This window comes from Amphiura filiformis, chromosome 1, assembly GCF_039555335.1.
Source record: "Amphiura filiformis chromosome 1, Afil_fr2py, whole genome shotgun sequence".
NCBI classification, from domain to species: Eukaryota; Metazoa; Echinodermata; class Ophiuroidea; order Amphilepidida; family Amphiuridae; genus Amphiura; species Amphiura filiformis.
The window spans coordinates 1,335,842-1,355,321 of NC_092628.1; the positions used below are offsets into that span (position 1 = coordinate 1,335,842).

The following is a 19,480-nucleotide window of genomic DNA, read 5'->3' on the forward strand; positions in this document are numbered from 1 at the left end:
TATGAACTGCGTTTAATTCTAGTTTAATGTTGTATGTGCTAAATATTTCAAAATAAAAAAAAAAATTACAGACAGAGACAGTGACCTGGGAGCTTTTAATGGAAATACAAACTTTTTTTTAGGTCATTACATAATAGAGTATACAAATACGATATTTATTTCGCACAGTATACTAAGCGTGCGGAAGATTCTTTTCATGCTCATTCAAACGGCCTTGATGCACGTGAAATAGGGAAATAATAAAAAGATAGCTCCGAAATCTCTGTGTAGAAGCTACGGAAGCGTTTGCATAACAAGGAACAACGTTAGTAAGAGCCAACGGCCATAGTTGATAGCTGGTTTCTCATGGTCTTATTGTAAAACTGTAAAAGTTAGCACATAATGGGTTAATGTAATTTAAGAAATCACCCATTAATACCTGCATAGCAGAAGTGAAATAATTGCAATATATTGTTTTAAGTCTACACACACACTTTATACTTGTTTATATAGCATTGGTGAACAGTATGCGAAGAGTGTAATCCAATGCGCAGAAGAGCCCGTAGGAATTTATTTAGGAAATTGATCATCGGTGGTAAAAAGCGTCCTCGTTATGATAACGTAATTGGCTAGTATACATGGGAGTATACATAACCCTGATGATAGGGCGGCATTTTGTGAAGCCTACTGACTTAATCAAGGCAAGAAAAATGAGATGGGAAATGTGGTGTGAAGAATTCATTAAAATATGAAGGCAAATTGGGTGGTACTAATCTCTGATTCTACTCTACTGTGTGACTACTGTATTTCACCTAAGGGGTGGTACAATAATTATGTGTACCCGGGGTGAATTATAGGGGGGCAAAGATTTTTGGCAGGCCAAAAGGGGGGCAAGCATTTTTGGCAGGTCGAAAGGGGGGTCAAGCGATTTTTGGCAGGTCGAAAGGGGGGCAAGCAATTTTTGGCACAGATATTTTGGGCACCGTTTTATATTACGCCCTAAAAAGGCGAGGAAAAGCGTTACTGAACACGTTCAAATATGCAAAATTTCCTGCTCAACATGCTTTCGCATTATATGTTAAGACAATTTAAGGTTTTAAATTCGGGTTCCCCAAAATCTTGCATGTGTAGGGGGGGCAAAGATTTTTTGGCACGTCCACAGGGGGGGGGGGCAAAGGTTTTTGGCACGGCCAAAGGGGACAGCGATTTTGGCAGACCATTTGAGAATTCACCTGGGGTACACATAATTATTGCACCACCCCTAATTAGTGCACTGACTGGGTGCATTAAAGTCAGTCATGGGGGGGGGGGCTTATTAAAACATAGACTTTGCTCCCAGGGATTATGAAATGAAAGTAAAAATTGGAAATTTACATGCATAAGGCCACTAACAGTCAATTTTGAGTTTCCCGTCACATAATTTCTGAAAACAAGTGAGGTAAGTTTTTCATTATTCATTATTTTTCTGCCTTTCATTATATGAGTATGACCAACACGCATGTAAAATGTGTTGTTATTTATCGCTCACTCACTTGAAGATGGATGTTTAGCCCAAATGAGATTCAAAAGTATATTAAAAAGAGTCTGCAAGGTTGACAGCAAAATGTATGTTTTGATTTTGATTTTTCCACAAAAAATAAATGGATATTCATCATTTTTTTTGCAAATATAACCAGTTTTTATCGGTATTTTTTGGAAAATCACAATAATGAATTCAAGTGAGGGTCAGAAAATGAAGTGAGGGCGGGTGACGGGAAACTCAAAATTGACTTTGATTGCCCTAACATTAAAAATAAAGTATCTGAAGTCATCATAAGTAAGGAAATTCTGTGTAATAAACTCAAAGGTAGCCCAATATTATTTTACAAAATTAATGAAAAGAAAATATTATTTAAAGAAACAGGAAATAGTGAAAACAAATCACAATAGGCTTGGAAGAGAACTAAAATAATAGTTAATGGTACGTGCTGCTGGCTGCATGGGTGTTATCCTGTTCTGATAGACATCAATGGTGTTCAATTTCTGAACAAGTGTAGTGCCAATAGTGTGTAAGCACAGATATTGGAATATCTGTGGTGTAAGCTAGAAACCATGTTTATTTCGAAGGCAAAAGCATGTCTGCACATTGTGTAATGTTCAGGTGATGATGTTTAATAATCACCTTTTAGAGAGAAAGCAACTACTTTTAAGGGACTTTGGTGTAAAGTACTATAAAAGATTTGTTGTATTTTTATTTTATTATTTTTTTTGTTAAGCAGGTGTTTAAAATCCTTTTTTTTTTTTTCAGGTTTTTGCATTTTTGCCACTTTTATCTTGTCACAGACCCATTTTTGTCTTGTCTTTTTCTTGTACAATACAGGGTTGCTTGTTTTCCTGGTTTTGCAAAAGGCAATTATTGTTATTGTAACTTAGTCGGCCAGAACGGTCATAATATGGAGCTGCTATAATACGTGTAGCTTGACTTTTTGCTTGCTAAGATAAATTGACCAATGATGTTAGAGTTTCTCATTCATGAATTGTCAATTCAGTTCGTGAGTAGTCAGCACATAAAATAATCTGGTGATAAATAAATCTGGTATCTACAGCAAGCTAAATTTTGTTTTGACATTGCTTCATGTTTCTAGAAATGTTCCTTATCACATCGAAGCTCCCATTGGGTGCCCGTTCCTTAAATTCTGAAATGATGTGTTCCTTTATCAGTCAAGTGAATGTACAAAGTGTGTTTTAAATACACCCGAGGCTGGATCCCGGAGGCTAGATGGAGATCAATGCTTATCATCTTCATCTACCTATCACAATTGGACATGTTTTCATAACCTGCCATTCATATGAGATTATAATCAACTCAATATGTGTTTGTCTGTGCACAAAAATGATGACAAAAGATTGAAATGGATGCTTTATACCGGAAGGAAGTTATCACTTTGTGTTTTATTATTATAGCAATTGGGTAGATGCACCTCTAGAGCTAGCTATGTCTATAAGAGGTCCTGCTCAGCACATTGTTACTCTTGAACTGATTGTGAAATACAAATAAAAAGCCTTCACAGAAATAGCTTTTGAGCAGAAGTTGTGTTGTTTTAAAGAAAAATACTGAAAATGTATTACCTCTCAGATCAAATTGGTTTAACCCCATGAGAACTACCTGCCTATTGGTTAAAAAGAAGTTTTCATTATCAATTGGACCAATCAGCAACATTGTTAAAATGTTACTCTGAAGATTAGCACTATACTTTTGGGCTCTGTTGCTAGCATACTAGCCAGTGCAGAGAAGTTGCGTCAGCAGTGCTTCACGCTCGATGTCAGCTCTGAGCGCTGATGTGCTCGCAAAATTTGTGAGGGCTACACAGACTGTGGCTATCTGAAGATAAGTGGAATTAAGGCCTAATTTAAGGCCTATTCACTGTATTCAGTGAGTCCACCGAAGGTGTAAACAAAATTAAAATTGTTTTATAAATTGCCAAAGAATGATGAAGGATAAGTCATTAAGGGATCTAAAATGAGCGTTTATTGTGTTTCGACAGTATTTTTTGTGGGACATGAGAGCACCTCGGACCTATCGATTGCATTCTGAATACTGAAGCATGTCTTTCTGATATCAAATAATTTTCATTTTTGAAAATCACAATATAATACAAATTTTATGACAAATTATAAAAATTTGATATTTTTCAAATTGTTGATATATAACAGTCCTCGAACTAAATTATATAAATCTAATGATATATTCTTAAAGTGTATGTAGCAGGGAGGAAAAGCCGACGGTCAATTGAAAATTTTGACCTTTCATATTGAAGATATGGATTTTTTCCAAAAAAGACCTAATTTTTTTGGTGTTTTGGGAAAAAATCCATATCTTCAATACTGAAAAGGTCAAAATTTTCAATTGATCGTCGGCTTTTCATCCCACCTACATACACTTTAAGTATAAATCATCAGATTTATAAAGTTTACTTCAAGTACTGTTAAATATCAAAATATCAATTTTAATGATTTGCCATAAAATGTGTATTAAATTGCTAATTTCAAAAAATCAAAATTATTTGATATCAGAATGATATTCTTCGTATTCAGAATGCAATTCGATATGTCTGATGTGCTCTGATGTCCCAAAATAAATACTGTCCAAACGTTCATACCCCAGCCCTTAAAGAGGAATCCAGTTGACCAGGCAAACTTTCAAGGGTAACCCAATTAAGTAGGCTTAAAATATAATCAAGCCAATGTTTAGTTATTGTTCACCTCTATACCAACAAACTTTACACAGCTCCTAATTTAATGTGTTTTCCAGATATTTATAGCGGCCTTTAAGTATTTTTGCTATGAGAAATTGCATGTGGCTAAAAAAAAATTTCATGTTGTGCAAGTCACTGATATAATTATAATTTGGATATAAAGACATAATTATGCATATTTTCGGTGACATGTTGTAAACAGTGAAATACAAAAGAACTTGCTTTAATTTAAACCTCCTTCCAAAATTGATGCCCAAAAAGCATTTGTCTCCCTGGTAATGTCACCTATGTTGTTTGAGCACAGAAACGATGGCAAAATGAATGTACAGTCAGTAATGGGCCACTTAACACCGGAAGGAAGCTTTCAATGCAGACGTCACATTATAGCAATGGATGCCATTAAGCAACTCTCCATCTTTGAAGACGGTTCTTTTTAGGAGTACTATATTAAATTACCATTAGGTCCATTACCTGATTTGCGAGGGAACTGTCTTCTTTATATAACATGCACCATTACCTGGAGCAACAGTTTTATAAGAGCAAACCTTTTAAGAATAAATGTAAGGGCCTTGTTGTTTTTAACTTTACATGCTGGCTATAGGCTTCAACATAAAAAGTTTTGAGATAGTTTTCAAAATATCAAGAGCTATCTCAAGAACCACTGAACAAAACAAATTCTTGTTTGTTCTCATTTTAATGCATTTGCCATGCTGGTTCCAAATAATTATGGTAATGAAAATGTACAATTCTAGAATTTTTCAATTTAAAATAAAATGCGGAACTTGTCGTCTGCAGTCTATACCTGTGTGAAGGGAGTTAAGCAGGCGACATACTTTATTGATGAGTACCATGTATGTTATTTTAATAAAATATAAAAGGGAAAAACAATAAAATTATGAAAAATAAGATAATGAACTTAATGAAAAAAAAAATAAGGCAAATTGGAGAAAGAAGAAAGGAACAAATGAAGTGATTTGGCGGTGAGAGCGAATAGTGCCCAAGGTAAAAACAGCTTTGCATTGTAAAAAAACAGTAGGGTGCAGACACAAGCGATTTATAGCTGGGTAAATGGTTTGACAATGCGTGGTGGTTCCAATAATATGAATTCTGTGTTATCTATTTTTAGTTATGGGTGTAATCACTGATTCACTGATAATCCAAACTTTGAAAAGTTTTCCAAACAACGTGAATCTAGACTAGATTGATGATTGTGTGACATGGTAATGGTACTGTATCAATAGACAGGATATACCTGACCACATCCATATCAAGTCATTCCAACCTCTTCACCCTAATTGCCATAATTGGCCCACACCTGATGCTGCCTAATGACTAGTAAATCTTCAATGGATTGTTATCTTGTCTTTTGGGTATTCAGCTTAAATGGTTTGGAAGTGATTTTGCCTATTTATGGCCTATTGTACATAGTTCATCTTTTGTATGACTTAAGATGCACTTTTGGGATTTGTTTAACCTGTGATGTTGAAAAAAAAGTCAAAAGCATGAAATGTCGCTGGAGTGGAAAAATTGGCTTGGTTTAGAAATTGGATGGAGGTTTGTTGTTAATTTCTGTACAATGCACCCCCAAGAAACCCTGATCATGTTGATTGTAGTCTTTGTCAAAGACTACTCACAATCGAGTATGTTTCATTCTTAACTGTATGACTAGTGTCTTTGAAAAGAGCAGTATTGTATTCAAACTATGATTGCACAAATACAGGGACATGACAGGTGATGAGTGCAGCCTATTTATAGTGCAGGGCAATACATTCAAACATTGTTTTCACCTACCAATATTATATTAATCCTGTGTTACATCACTACTTCTATAGCCAATAACACTGTTATTAACTGAAATCTAAACAAATAAATGGTACGTTAAAGTATGAAAGAAACATAATGGCCCTAATTAGCCATAATTGGTTCATTTTGAGCTATTCAAATTCATGCCAGGCTCACTGAGTACGCTGTCGCTTAATAGTCTTGTGTAAAATGGTCTAATTTTGGTGGGTTTCCATTTCGAGCAATTTGGAAGTGTTTTAAAGCTGGAAATCAAGGATCTTTCACTTGCACTGTTTTGGTAAAATTCAGGTGCGTTTCAGAGTTGTGCCGTCCAAACAGAGGATGTTTTTTCACAGAAAATTCCTTTTGCACTGAACCTTCACATTGTGAAAACAGGCCTCTTATAGAATCACACACATGCAATCGCATAGTCAGGAGTTTTTCAGGGGGGGATGAGAGTGCCAATACAACTTTCAAAGGGGGATTAATGAAAATAATCACAAATGGGCTACAAAGTAGAAAAAATGCATATGTCAGAACAGACAGCATTCCACAGGGGATTGGACTTTTAATGGACCCCCCCCCCCTTGGCAATGGATATGCCACTGCACACCTGATGAAGTACCTGTGCAGATTATAGTGCAAGGGGTGCTACAAATCTGGGGGCTGTATACATGCAATTTTTTGGACATTTTCATTTTTTTTTGTTGATTAGCACTATTAAAAAATAGGGAAGTTGATGATCCTTGTCATAAACCTGTTCATTTATGCTCTTCTTGGCAAACTTATGGCTCATTTATTTTGCATATCTGTGCACTAATTATCTCCACTCATTTCCTACGAGTTAATTACTACAATCAGATCTTATGTTATGCTTCATTGCTGGCTACTGTGTGATGATGATGTACAATTCAATTTGCCCAATGGGGTTTGAATGAAATGTATTGTACCTTGCTTTCAATTTCTTCTGTGGGCATAATAGATCACCCTACCCTAGAAAGAAATAGTGAAATACTTGGTATTTTCCCAGGGGGGGGGGGGGGTACTCACATTATATTTTGACATGGGTGTGCCACTGGAACTCTTAAAACCCCTACCCATATTTAAGATATTTTTTTACTTAAAAAACAGCTGATATGACAGTTTTTGACCAATTTTTTTCACATCCGGACACATGTTTATGGATTTTTTTCTCAAATCAGGACCCATGTTTGAATTTTTAGCTGAAAAAATCACAGTTTTTGACCAATTTGTCTCGATTCTTCTTGCATAAAAGCGACCCATTAGAGCGACACATCCATGTATACCTGATATACATGAGCCCACCAGGTAATCACAGTCAATTTTCTATCATTCAATTTAAATCTATATGTTCAAGGTGAAATAGCATAAAAACCAGCACATATTTTTAAGCATATCGTTTATTGATTTCATCTTGGTTGTAAAACAAAAGGTATGAGATATTTTGGTAATTTGTCATTCATTATTTGCTTGAAAATATTATTTTTTTGTAGATTGCTCAAATAAAAAACCCAAAATGCAATAAAATTGCCCCAAAATCCAGAATACTATAGCAAACCATACATCAGCATGATCAGTTGGTAATAGATGTCATTGACCTGTGTCCAGTAATACATACGCTACAGGCGATAGTTTGGTCTATGTGACATTGTATATAATATTGTCTAAGCAAGCATTGTTGATATAATCTCTATTGTTTCTTTATAGGATGTTGTCTGCGACCTTTGGAGTGACCACCAGGTAATTAGGAAATATTTGCAACCTGTTACAGCCTAATTGGCTTTGATTAGATGACTAAAGCCATATTATAACATTTTCAAACAAAATAGATTAGCATTTCTTTGCCATAAAATGTTAGCTTTTACTGTCAGATATATCCCTTTATTTTTGAGCCGAACAACTACGGCAAAGCAAAGAAAATTGAATTTACTACCAGCGCACATGTCGCCAATACGCACTCACTCCTTCGGTCATGTTATAGTACGACCTTTTGTTGTGTATATCACCGTCCCGCACGCCGTCACGTACTGTGTGTTATGAACATCGTGTATGCGTTCGACTAATAATTCCATCGTAATAATAAAGCACCGAATCCAGCGTTTTATTCAAAATCTCGGATTTTGACAAAACTACAGCACCTAGAGTCTTGATTTTTGAAGGCTATATTGGTTTAATAAAGTACAATTTAATCGTGTAAAAAAATGAATAAAAAAAATTCAGTGAGGGCGTCCTCCTCAGCAAATGTTATAATATGGCTTAACTAGTAATGCATCTGGTAAGCTTACTACTTTGAGTTAGACAAAAAGCAAGCTTCAATTTCAGACATATTTCAGTACAACCTGTTACCATGCTCTAATTGGAATTGCAAATAATAATTTTCTTAAAAACTGCATAACATTTAATTTGATTAAGACTGCAAGTTACAAAGTACAATCCTATTGTAGTATTTAGAATATCATCATCAATCATCATAAAATTTGCTATCTTCATAAGATAGCACACAAAACTACTTTATACATGTACTGCAGTATATCTAGCCCTCCCATCCCACCTGCTTCCCACTTGTTAAGGAAAGTTGGAGGAAAGTCTGGTTAATCTGGCACCACCGCTCCCCACCCAAATTCTACCATATGACAATTGAGCGGGGTCGAGTGTTCTTTCCAATTTTGTTCCAAACCATACTAACTACAACTTACAAGCAAATTTTTAAAAAGTATGTACAAAAGTCATACTCATAGCTATAGCCAACCTGACTATACAATGATTTTAGGAATGTCATTGTGAGCATAGATGGCCTATGCTGTGAGCATATCCCACAGAAATAGAATTAATTTATGAGTCATTGTTTTCCTATATCCTTAGCCAGGGGTAAGAAATCAATTTACAAGGGAATATACAACAGCCATGTTGAAAGTATGGTCCTAAGGGAGACTCTTTTTTGAAAAGGAATGCTGTGCTGAGCTGGAGGGTTCTTTCCCTTGGTTATTTAAGAATTCCAAGACCGCATTATTTGCACCTTTTAACTTGTTAAGCTGTATACAGGTAGCACTAACTAATTAAAGTGTCTTTACAATGATCAGTGGTATCATCATGGTCCCATTACTGGGCTATTCTATTTAAAATCCATACTCCCTGTAGAAGATGTAAGAAATATCTTCGATGGGGAAGTAAGAATTTCAAATGGAATGAACGCATTCGTCAGCTTAATTTGAATTTCTTACATCCTCTGAGAAAGATTAAACCTGAATTGTCCACAGACATGACAGAGGGAGGGTAAGTTTCAAATAGAGTTCTTGTTAATTCTGTAATTCCATTTGAAATTCACACTGTCCTTGTGGAACTTGATATTTCTAAAATCTTCCACAGGGAGTGTGGACTTACCATGGATTAGCCCATTGCTTGCTCCAATATAAAGAGGGAAATATGAAAAAATGTGATGCTATTTTTGCTTTAAGATGGGATAGAGAAATGAAGAAGATATGCCCGGAGGGAGGATAACTGTGGTAATTAGCTTTGATTTGAGTATAAATAGGTGTATGATGTGAATAATAACATATGGCATAGTATATAGATTCAGGCAAATTCCCTACATGATTCACAGCTATTACTCATTCTATCTGCTATTTTCTGATTTCATTATTTTATAGCTATGACAAGATAGAAGACAGGAAATAGGGGTATAGAAGATCATAAAATTGTTTTATTATCAAGCAAGATATGGTGATGATGCAGGGACCTCCTCTAGAATGCTAGAAGTGGCATCCGAGCAAGAATGAACTTAGTTAGCCATATCTGATCATGTCACAAGGGCAAATCATGTCGTCAATTGGAGGACTCAAAGATACTTGGCAAAGAACACGTTAGAAAGTGTAAAAATGTATGGGAAGTGATGGAGATGAGAAAGAGGTGGATAAAGACCATGAATAGAGAAGAAGGCACTTATATCCTAAGTCACATAACTGGTTTGGCAAGCAAAATAACCAATTGATTTGCAAACCTGATGAATCTATTCACTGCTGACACTAGAAATGTAAGTATTTATTTTACCTCAGGTTGTTTAGGAATATTCTACATTGGAATTATGGTACATTTTGGCAAATTCAGAAAAAAATCAAAATAGCAAGCGAAGAGAGCGAAACGAGGGATATCATCATCATACAGGTATCAGAGTCACAGCAGAGCCTGTTCTCGTCCAATTCTCCAATTAATTACAGGCATTTTTTACCGAAGTTAATATCCCAGCAAATCTCCACTGCCGGGAATTGAACCCGGGACCTCATGCACTATTAAAGGCAAGCACCCTAACCATTAGGCCACACCCTTTTGATTCAAACCTGTTAGATTTGTTAAAGGCAAACGGTAGAGGTGGAAGAAAGAAATAATGTGAGAGATTTTCAATTAAGCTATCAACTAAAAGTTCTCGACTTTTTAATTGATAAATACTTATATTAGAATATTGTTTTAGGGCATTAAGTTTCCAAAGGTAAGGTCATTGCACTGATTTGGACTGAACTTTATGGTGTCTAAAGGAGAATATTACAAATGCCTAGGATTACTGGTTGTACTTGTTGCTGGAACAAAACAAAAGGAGGAAAATCAATGTGATGCTATTTACGTGCACTAAGATGTTGATGTGTCTAATGCATATACCCAGCAGGGTTTGGAGTACATTGGACAAACGTCAACATTTCGCACAAAATTCTTGGTGTGTTCAAATCTATACCATTCTGAAAATTGACTAGAGATGGCCTTAGAGCAAAATCTTTCTGCTCATCAGGATGGTATGCACTTATAAATGATGTAAAATGTGACCCATATTGATCGCATGCCTGACCAGGTATGAAGGTGATTGATGCGCTGTATTAGTCACTGTATCCTGAGGGCGCTTTTTTGTCACATTTATACATTGTTATACTTGTCCTTTCTAACAGATATTGACATATTCTGGCAGACCAATGTATTGTAACTCAAAGTAGAATACTGTGGGCAGACCATCAATACTGTAATTTTCATGGTATTAAAATTTCGCATTTTGGAGATAAACCCTGTTTCTGCGACATGAAAGTTTTGCACATTTGTGCATTTCCTTCAAGGCCTTGTGCATGAAAAATTGTACATCAACTGCACTCATGAAATTTGAATTTTTCATTTGAAGCATGTTCCACTTCACCTTTCCCACTATATACTACTACAAATATGCAAATTCTTCTTAAAAAGTACAATTAGACACAGTACATTGAGCAGATAGCACTCTACAGGTATGCTAGGCCATTGAATTATGCAGGAGCTTGTTTACTGTTACTCCAAGGGCTATTCCAGAAAATATATGCATACCCCCTTTAAGCGTTCTGAGTTCCAGAAGGTTTCCAGACTTTTTGTCCAGTCGTGATTGTTGGAAATTAAGATTTTTAAAGTGTCCAAAGGCGAAAAAATCTAGCAGAAAAATAGTTCAAAATCAGAAACCTCAATTTGATTTTGCATCCATTGAATTGTATTTCCAAGCTTTTGCCAGTAATTTTGACAGCTGAAATCCCAGCCATTTCTAGAGTGCAAACTTGGGACATCTTAATCCAGATATTTCTTTTATTGAAAAGTTACTCCTATGTAAGGGCCAGGGGGTGTGAACTTATTATCTGAATAGCCCAAAGCAGCTTATTTCCCTATTTTCTAAAATCAGTGATGTGCACCCTTAACCACCAACTGGGAGAGTTTTAGAAACTTGAAATATAATTTGCCACAGCAACAAGATAATATCATTTTAATTGAGTCAATTCTGGGTTGAGGATTATTGTATTCAATGAACACTATCTCTTTAATAATTCAACAATTCTTAAAAGTAAAATGAAATCTTTTAAACAATCTCATTAATAATTCAACAGTCTTTAAGATATATTTTTGCACAAAAAACCTCTTGCCTGGTTTAAATGGGGTTTAAATGGTTAAATAGATAATGACATAATGTTATAAGCTTTTATACAATTCAAATGTCAGCTTTGTCCCTTTTTCAATAAAACTCGGCAGCTGAAATTATCACAATTTTTGAACTCGAGAATGGCAGTTCTAAGGGGCTGTACAATAATTATGTGTACCCCTGTGTGGTGAATTCTCAAAAAAAATGCTTGCCTGCCTCGACCTTTCAACACGCCAAGCAATCCTTGCTCCACCCTTTTGATGTTCCAAAAAATCTTGCCCCCTTTCGACATGACAAAAAATCTTTGCCGCCTCCTTTACACATGCCAGAGATCCCCAAATGTGATGCGAGTGCAGCGAACGCTCAAAATTTTACATATCAAGTTGAACGATTCTTATTACTGCACTTTTAGTGCATGATATTGAAAAAGTGCGCCAAAACTGTCAATGCTCTCCCTTTTGGCCTACCAAGAAATCTTTGCCCCCCCCTCAGTTTTGCTCTGCAAAAAATCTTTGCCCGCCCCTTTGACCTGCCAAAAATACATAAAGCACATGGGTTTTTTTGCAAAATGTTTCAGAAACAAACTACTTTTTTTTTTTTGCCTCACAACTTATCGGTTCTAGAGAAAACACAACAATAACAAAACTAACCTTGAAATTCTGAATCATCCTTTTGACAACTCATCTTAATCATGATCATCTTTGCATAATCATGATCATCTTTGCATTTTACGCCCTCTTGGACTAATCTGATTCACCTAATCCTAATTCAAGCATGTATTAGACCAACTCCCTAATACCCTCATCACTATTGTCAAGGCATTTGCTGAAGATGTGATTATGCTTTCATTTCTATGGTCTGTGGTTTGAGGTTCACCAATCATTTCCATGATTCACTGATCAAAGGGTTTCTGATAATAATACATGTTCATCCTTGAGGCAACAATGGCTTCAGCAAATGTTGTGAATCTAAGCAAGGAGGAATTATCCTCATCACAGATCCCATCAATGGCGGAGATTACTACCGGGGGTCCAAAAAATGTGTAAAAAGGGTAGTTTTTCATAGGCAAGTGATAGACTAGAGTCAAAAACGTCAAAAATCAGAAAAAGGGTATGTTTGACAGGACCTCAAATATGAAGCATCAAAAAATTGCAAAATAATGATTGTTTTGCTGTTTTAGGGTAGTAAACATAACCAACATATGTGTCAGGGGTAGTATGGAAGCCTCTTGTTTCTGGGGCTGTTTTGAAAGTCCATACATGAGCACCATATCCCATATCCAGCTCGGAATACAACATTTTCAACTATTTAAGGTTAGAGGAGGTATTGTTGATCGAAGCAGCCAAAAAAATGATTTTCATAATCTAAATCAATTATGTATTATTGAAAAATAACACTTGATGTTTTGCAAAAGTTCATTATACAAATCATTTACTTTGAAAACTTGTTTGATTTATTGTTATTAATGAGGTATGTACGTTTTACATTTATGTTGTTGTTTCAGCCCTCTTTACAACATAACTCAAGAACCACCTGACCTATAAATATATCTGTGATATTTAAATTCTTCTACACACTCGCTATGAAATGATTAATGCAATTTTTGCCCCAAATCACTACCATTTGCAAGATACTGTGAACTACCAAATCGCAACAGTTTAAAAAAGTTGCTAACCTTAACTTCCCTTTCTTATGTTACACTTCAATGGCATGATTAAAAGTTCTTTCTAAACTGCTCAAAAATCGGAAAATGTGCTTATCATGACATTGTTGTCCTCAGTTTGCTTTTATGCCTATTGTCACATCTTAATATGATTGAGGAAGAGAATGATTGTCATTTATGTGTCTGAGATTGACAACTCTATTTTTAGATCAAATTTGAGACCACCCATAGATACAATAGAGGGAGGATGCTGACAATGAGATGGAAGTGAACATCTTCAATTTCTGGAGGAAATTCGTGGTCCATTTTGCAAGAGGAACTAGTGAATAGGCTTCACCTACTGGCTTTAAAGTTAGGTGCTCTACCCATATTTTTTCATGTAACATTAAATGTATAAAAATGTCCAGGGGACAAAAGAACCATGCATATTTGCACGCTAGCGCAATTTAACATGAAATTACAATGGAAACATAACATGCATAGGCCGATAAACCAGAGAAAAACTCCGAACATACCTGCCTATGCGGGGACTAGAACCCCAGACCTTTCACTTGGTGGGTGAATACTCTATAAACCACTGAGCTACACAGACTGTCCCTGATAAACAGGGCTCAAGTCTGGTACTAGCCTATATCACACAAACAAGGGAAGAGGCTTACGCGTCGTACACTGGAACATAGAAACATTACAAACTAGCGAACGAGATCAAATTAATGATGCATAATCGTAATTCTTAATAATTTAACGACTACTTTCCAGTGTACAATGTGTAAGCACTGTAAGCCCATTCCCATGTACGATATAATATTAGGCTGGCAGGTAAGCATCATTTAATTGATCTCGTACACTTGTGTGCTGTGGTGTTTTTTTTGTACTCTTTACCCAGAGACTGCTCATTATCCATAAGTACCAGACTTGAGCCCTGTTAATCAGCAATCTTGTGCGCTACTTGGTAATGTTTCCATACTTTGTTCCAGTGTACAATGCATTAGCCTGGTCTGGTTTTTGAATTGTCTCTTAATTATACTTTATAGCTCAAACTAAAACATATCAGTGGTAGGGACAGATGAAAATCATATTAGCTTTGCCCCCCCCCCCCCTTCCACAAACTTGCATCACCAGCATCTTAGATAGCTACTTGTAACTTGTCTGCTTGTCCCATCCAAGTTCACCACAAATTATCACAAGTGTTGAAAAAACAAATTCAGGATTTTTCTGAAAATACATTTTTATCCTTCCTGTTATCCCCACCGTTTAAATGATGCCATTGTGTAATTGTGTATGCACTCTTGTAAGTGGAATCAATCAAATCAATTTTTGAATGATATCTGTCTCATATTTGACACAAGTTGTGTCATTCAGCGATTGATTCTTGGTAATATCAACAAATTAACCCCAATCAGATGATTATTGATTCCTAAAAATCCATATCAGTCTTCAATTGTTATAGATCTTGAGCTTGTGTAAAGTTACACTTCCAGGTACAGTTTGTTTATTTGTTCATAATATAAGGCCCTTGAAACTCACTTTTTTTCCCGCTCATAATGCGACAACTTTTTCATTATTAATTATTCATCATTTTGGCGATTTCCATTTCTCACAAAAATTAACAACTTTGGCCCACCCATACATGCACATATTATGTAGGCTAGGCCACAGTGTTCAAACAAGACTCTGAAGAGGGGATCACCGAAGACTGAATTGTTTATTCCTTGCTTCCGGAATCATATTGTGTCACATTAGTTTGAAGAACACTAAAATATATAGAAAAAAGTACAATTTACCAAATAATGAATTTTATTCGAATTCTTGGTTCACAAACGCGGGCAAAAGTCTAACGTTTGTGGGTGACGGGAAACAGGAAATCAAGTTTCAAGGGCCTATGATGTACAATCGGCCAAAATTACATCAATCAACCATGTATTCCTTGTAATATCAATTTATATCAAATGAATATTGATCATGCACTTAGGCCTAAAATATCAATATCAGTGTGCGGCACTTTGTAATAGATCTCATCTTCTCTGATCCTATCAAGGCACACTTCCAGGTACAATGGATATGTTTGTTTATTTGTTTATAAAATAATGATGCTGTCAAACTTGCGTCAATCAGCTATTCATTCCTCGTAATATCAACTCATAATCAGATGATTATTGATCCATTAGACCTAAAAATCAATGTCAGTCTTCAATTCATTTTAGCTTCATTATTCATTTTTGTAATTTAGTCTGCAGGGTGAGAGAAAATATGCAGAAATCCTGTAAAAAAAGCATGCTTGAATTTAACCCACCAAAAACAAAAATGTGATATCTACAGTAAATAACATAGCAGATACGACACTTTCAGGGCCGATTTATACTCCATGTATTTGATGTTGAATTCAGTGCAACAAGTATTCATCATCTGGGAACCAAGGGAGAACAGTGCCAGTGCATTGATTGGTCCCAGGTTAAATAATAAATAAATAAATAAATAAACATATAATCTGTTTCAATTCATTTTTAGCTTCTAACGAATGTTTGTTGAGGAAAATACAATTATATTTCATGTCAAATATCTGATAGAAATATATCATAGTGCAGTTTTGTTCACTGTGACCTTTTCAGCCATAAACCCGCTTAGTGAAGATTAAACCGAAATATGCATACTAAACCATTATAGTAATCGATTGTCCAATGCACATTTCTTACCACATGATAATATTAATCCAATGAGCGACCGAATTGTCCGCTATGGTCGACTATCTATCTATCTTGCGGACGCATCCGAGAAAGAGTTTACAATTCTTTTCCAGGAATCTCTATCAGCCATCAGATTTGGGAGGTCATTAATTTCTTGATTGACGCCCCTTGCCACACAGTCGATGTAGTTGAATGGTCTTCTTCCTCTACATGTTCGTGGAAGCCTCATACAGATGACATCTGAAATTATTTGGTCTTTTGCACGGTAGCAGTGGCCTGCAAATCTGGCTCGCCGTTGAGCAACGATGGAGGACACTTGTGGAACACCATCATAGATCTCTGCTTTGGTTTTATGTTCACGCCAGGATATATTTGAACCCTCATCAACAGCCGGGTGTAGGTACCATCAAGACGGTCCTGAAGATCTTTCTTCATTGTCCAGGTCTCACTTCCATATAAGAGGATACTCTCTATGCAGGCTCTAAAGAAGGCAAGCTTGGTATTTCTTGATATGTTGGACTGCCAGATGGTGTGCAGTTTGTTGCAAGCTTTCCATGCTTGAGCTTTTATGAGTCAGAAAGTCTTTCTTGCTGTCGGCAACAAATGAACCAAGATATTTAAAGTCCGACACCTCCTTGAGTTGTGTGCCATCCCGAGAAAGGATTGGAGTTGGGTTCTTATCTCCATTAATACACATATATTCTGTCTTCTTGGAATTGAGAAAGAGGCCAACTTTGGCGGAAGCATCTTCTAAAGATGACAGAAGATCTTGGGCATCTTGTAATAACGTAGCTGTTAAAGCGATGTCGTCTCATGTAGTCAAGATCGGTTAAATACTTGTTCTTCTCTCTGCTCGTCTTATTGGGCATGATGTCAATCCCTTTGGACTTGTCAGTGTCTATCGACTGTCTGAGGAGATAGTCTACCACTATCACAAAAAGGTAAGGGGCCAAGGTGTCGCCCTGCAGGATTCCAGCAGTAGAGAGAAACTCTTCAGTTGGTCCATCACCTGTTTGTACAAAACTTGAAGGATTATCATACATTATTGCAATAGCATTCACAATCTCCTGAGGGATCCCATAATTACGAAGAATATGCAGCATGGCCTTCCGGTTAACACTGTCGAAAGCTTTTGAGAAGTCAACAAACACAATATATGCCTGCTTCTTTGAGATTTTAAGCTCTTCTATTATCCTTCTAAGGGCTAGAATCTGTGGTGTGGTTGATCTACCCTTGCGAAAACCATTTTGGTTACGTCTGAGAATAGGATCTAGATGAGGAGAAATCCTGTTGAGCAGCATAGTGTTATACAGCTTGGCAGCAAGTGCTGACAGTGTGATACCTCTATAATTTGATGGTTGTGAAGGATCCCCTTTCTTCGGGAGAGGTATAATTGTGGATCTTGACAAGGCTTTTGGCTTATTTCCTTCATGGTTTCATTACAGAAATCAAGCAGTTGCTGATGGAAGAGTGGGTTTTTCCAAACAATGGCTGGTATGTTGTCAGGACCAGGTGTTTTGACTTGTTGAGCTTGCTCAGACCTTTTTGCAGTTCCTCCATAGTAAATGGACCAGTGTGTATTGGGAGATCGTCAGAGACATTGCTGTTAAAGAACGTATCTTCAAGGTTTACGTCATGCTCTGGTTTCCCTAGTAAGTTGGAAAAGTGTAGAAACCAGTTGTCACAACGCTCTTCAGATGTATTGCCTTTCACTCTAACCACAGGAGCAGATTTGGTGTCAGTTATCTCCGGAGGAGTTCCCAAGAAGCTGCATGTTTATATTCATGATGGAGGGTGTCAAGTTCCTCTGTCTTCTTTTGAATAGAGGACTCCAGAGTTTCTGTGTAGGCTTTATCAAGAGTAACTTTGGCCGATTCGAGGAGCTTTTGTGAGGCTCGGGTGGATCTAGCATTGTGTTTCATAGATGCACTCTTTAAGACATCTCTTGCCTCAGTGACTTTGTCTGATGCAGCAATGTTGTAGGACTGCTTTGATTTTTTAGGGAGCATCTCCAGTGCAACTTCCTCATTAGCCGCAACTAAGGTATCATAAGTGGTGCTAATATTGGGTTCTTGTAGCTCATCATGTAGAGAACTGAAGCGGTTATAGACTGCTACCACAAACTGCTCACCCAGGATGGTGTCTCTGGTAACCTTCTTCCAGTCAATACGTTTCATTGGGTCTTTCATGGAAGTTCTGCATTTCCGGTAGCTGATTTGACATTTGCATGAAACAATCCTATGGTCCGAGTTCACACCCTCGAAGGAGCTGTATGCACGTGAATTCTTGATTGAGTTGATCCACTTCTTTCTTACCAGGACAAAGTCTAGTTGAACTAGTTGGCCATTAGGACGCCTATGTGTCCATAATCTGTTGATGCGGTTTTGAAACCTTGTGTTTGTGGCTATGAGGTTATGTTCCTGCAGGAAGTCTTTCATGTGGTTGCCATTTCTATTGGTTTCTTTAGCAGGTGTGAAGAGAGCATCCAATGGCCCAAGCTGAGCATTAAAGTCTCCTCCAATTATAAGTAAGTTATGAGCTGGGATGGCATTAACTGTAGAAGAGAGTTCTTGGTAGAAGGAGATAGCAGCTTCTTCAGGTTGTTCGTTATGTGGACTGTAGCAGCAGAGAACTGTGGATGTTGGATTGCCCAGCAGAGAAATTTCCATAATCCGTTCATTATGACTAATAATAGACATGCAGGAATTGATGGCTCTTGGTGAGATTAAGAAGCCTACTCCACCAGTGGCAGCATTCCTTTGGTTCTTCCATGCTGAAGAGGTGACTAATCTGTATCCATTCAGATCTTCCTGCAAGAGGGAGTCATTGTGACAAATCCGGTGTTCCTGCAGACATAATCCGGTGTTCCTGCAGACATATGATGTCAATGCCATAATGTACGGCTTCGGTCGACTAATCCAATCGATAATGACGCTATTGACATGTACGGGTGGAGCTCCACTGACTGAGTTTTGGGGATTTTTCACTGGTTTGCTATCATTTACTCATCAAGGCGCTCCACCGTTATTATAATGACTATGCTAATAATTTAAAGATTGACATGTAGAAAATAAACCATACTTGATTGACAGAAAGTACTAAATTTGTACCTATTACGGTTTGGTGGCACTTCTCTTCCAAACCTGACCAAGTCAGGGCGGCCCGGTGAAGCAATATGTGCATTGGATTAACATGGGAGTTTGGA

The 19,480-nt window shown here is 36.8% G+C and overlaps 1 protein-coding gene across 1 annotated transcript; it reads right to left on the reverse strand.

Annotated features, from left to right (window-relative positions):
- Positions 1–10,540: 10,540 nt before the first annotated feature.
- On the reverse strand, positions 10,541–19,169 carry LOC140169016 (craniofacial development protein 2-like). Its single transcript, XM_072192308.1, has 2 exons — positions 18,225–19,169; positions 10,541–10,588 (listed from the first exon to the last, which is right to left on the reverse strand). Exons 1-2 carry the CDS (start codon positions 19,167–19,169, stop codon positions 10,541–10,543), a joined length of 993 nt encoding a protein of 330 aa, XP_072048409.1.
- Positions 19,170–19,480: the final 311 nt, after the last annotated feature.

Coding starts and splice junctions, on each gene's coding strand:
- LOC140169016 (XM_072192308.1), bottom strand. CDS start 19,169: ATGGCATTGACATCATATGTCTGCAGGAACACCGGATTATGTCTGCAG. Junction 10,589..18,224: donor CATCAGACAAAGTCACTGAG/GCAAGAGATGTC, acceptor GTTTTGTTCCAG/CAACAAGTACAACCAGTAAT.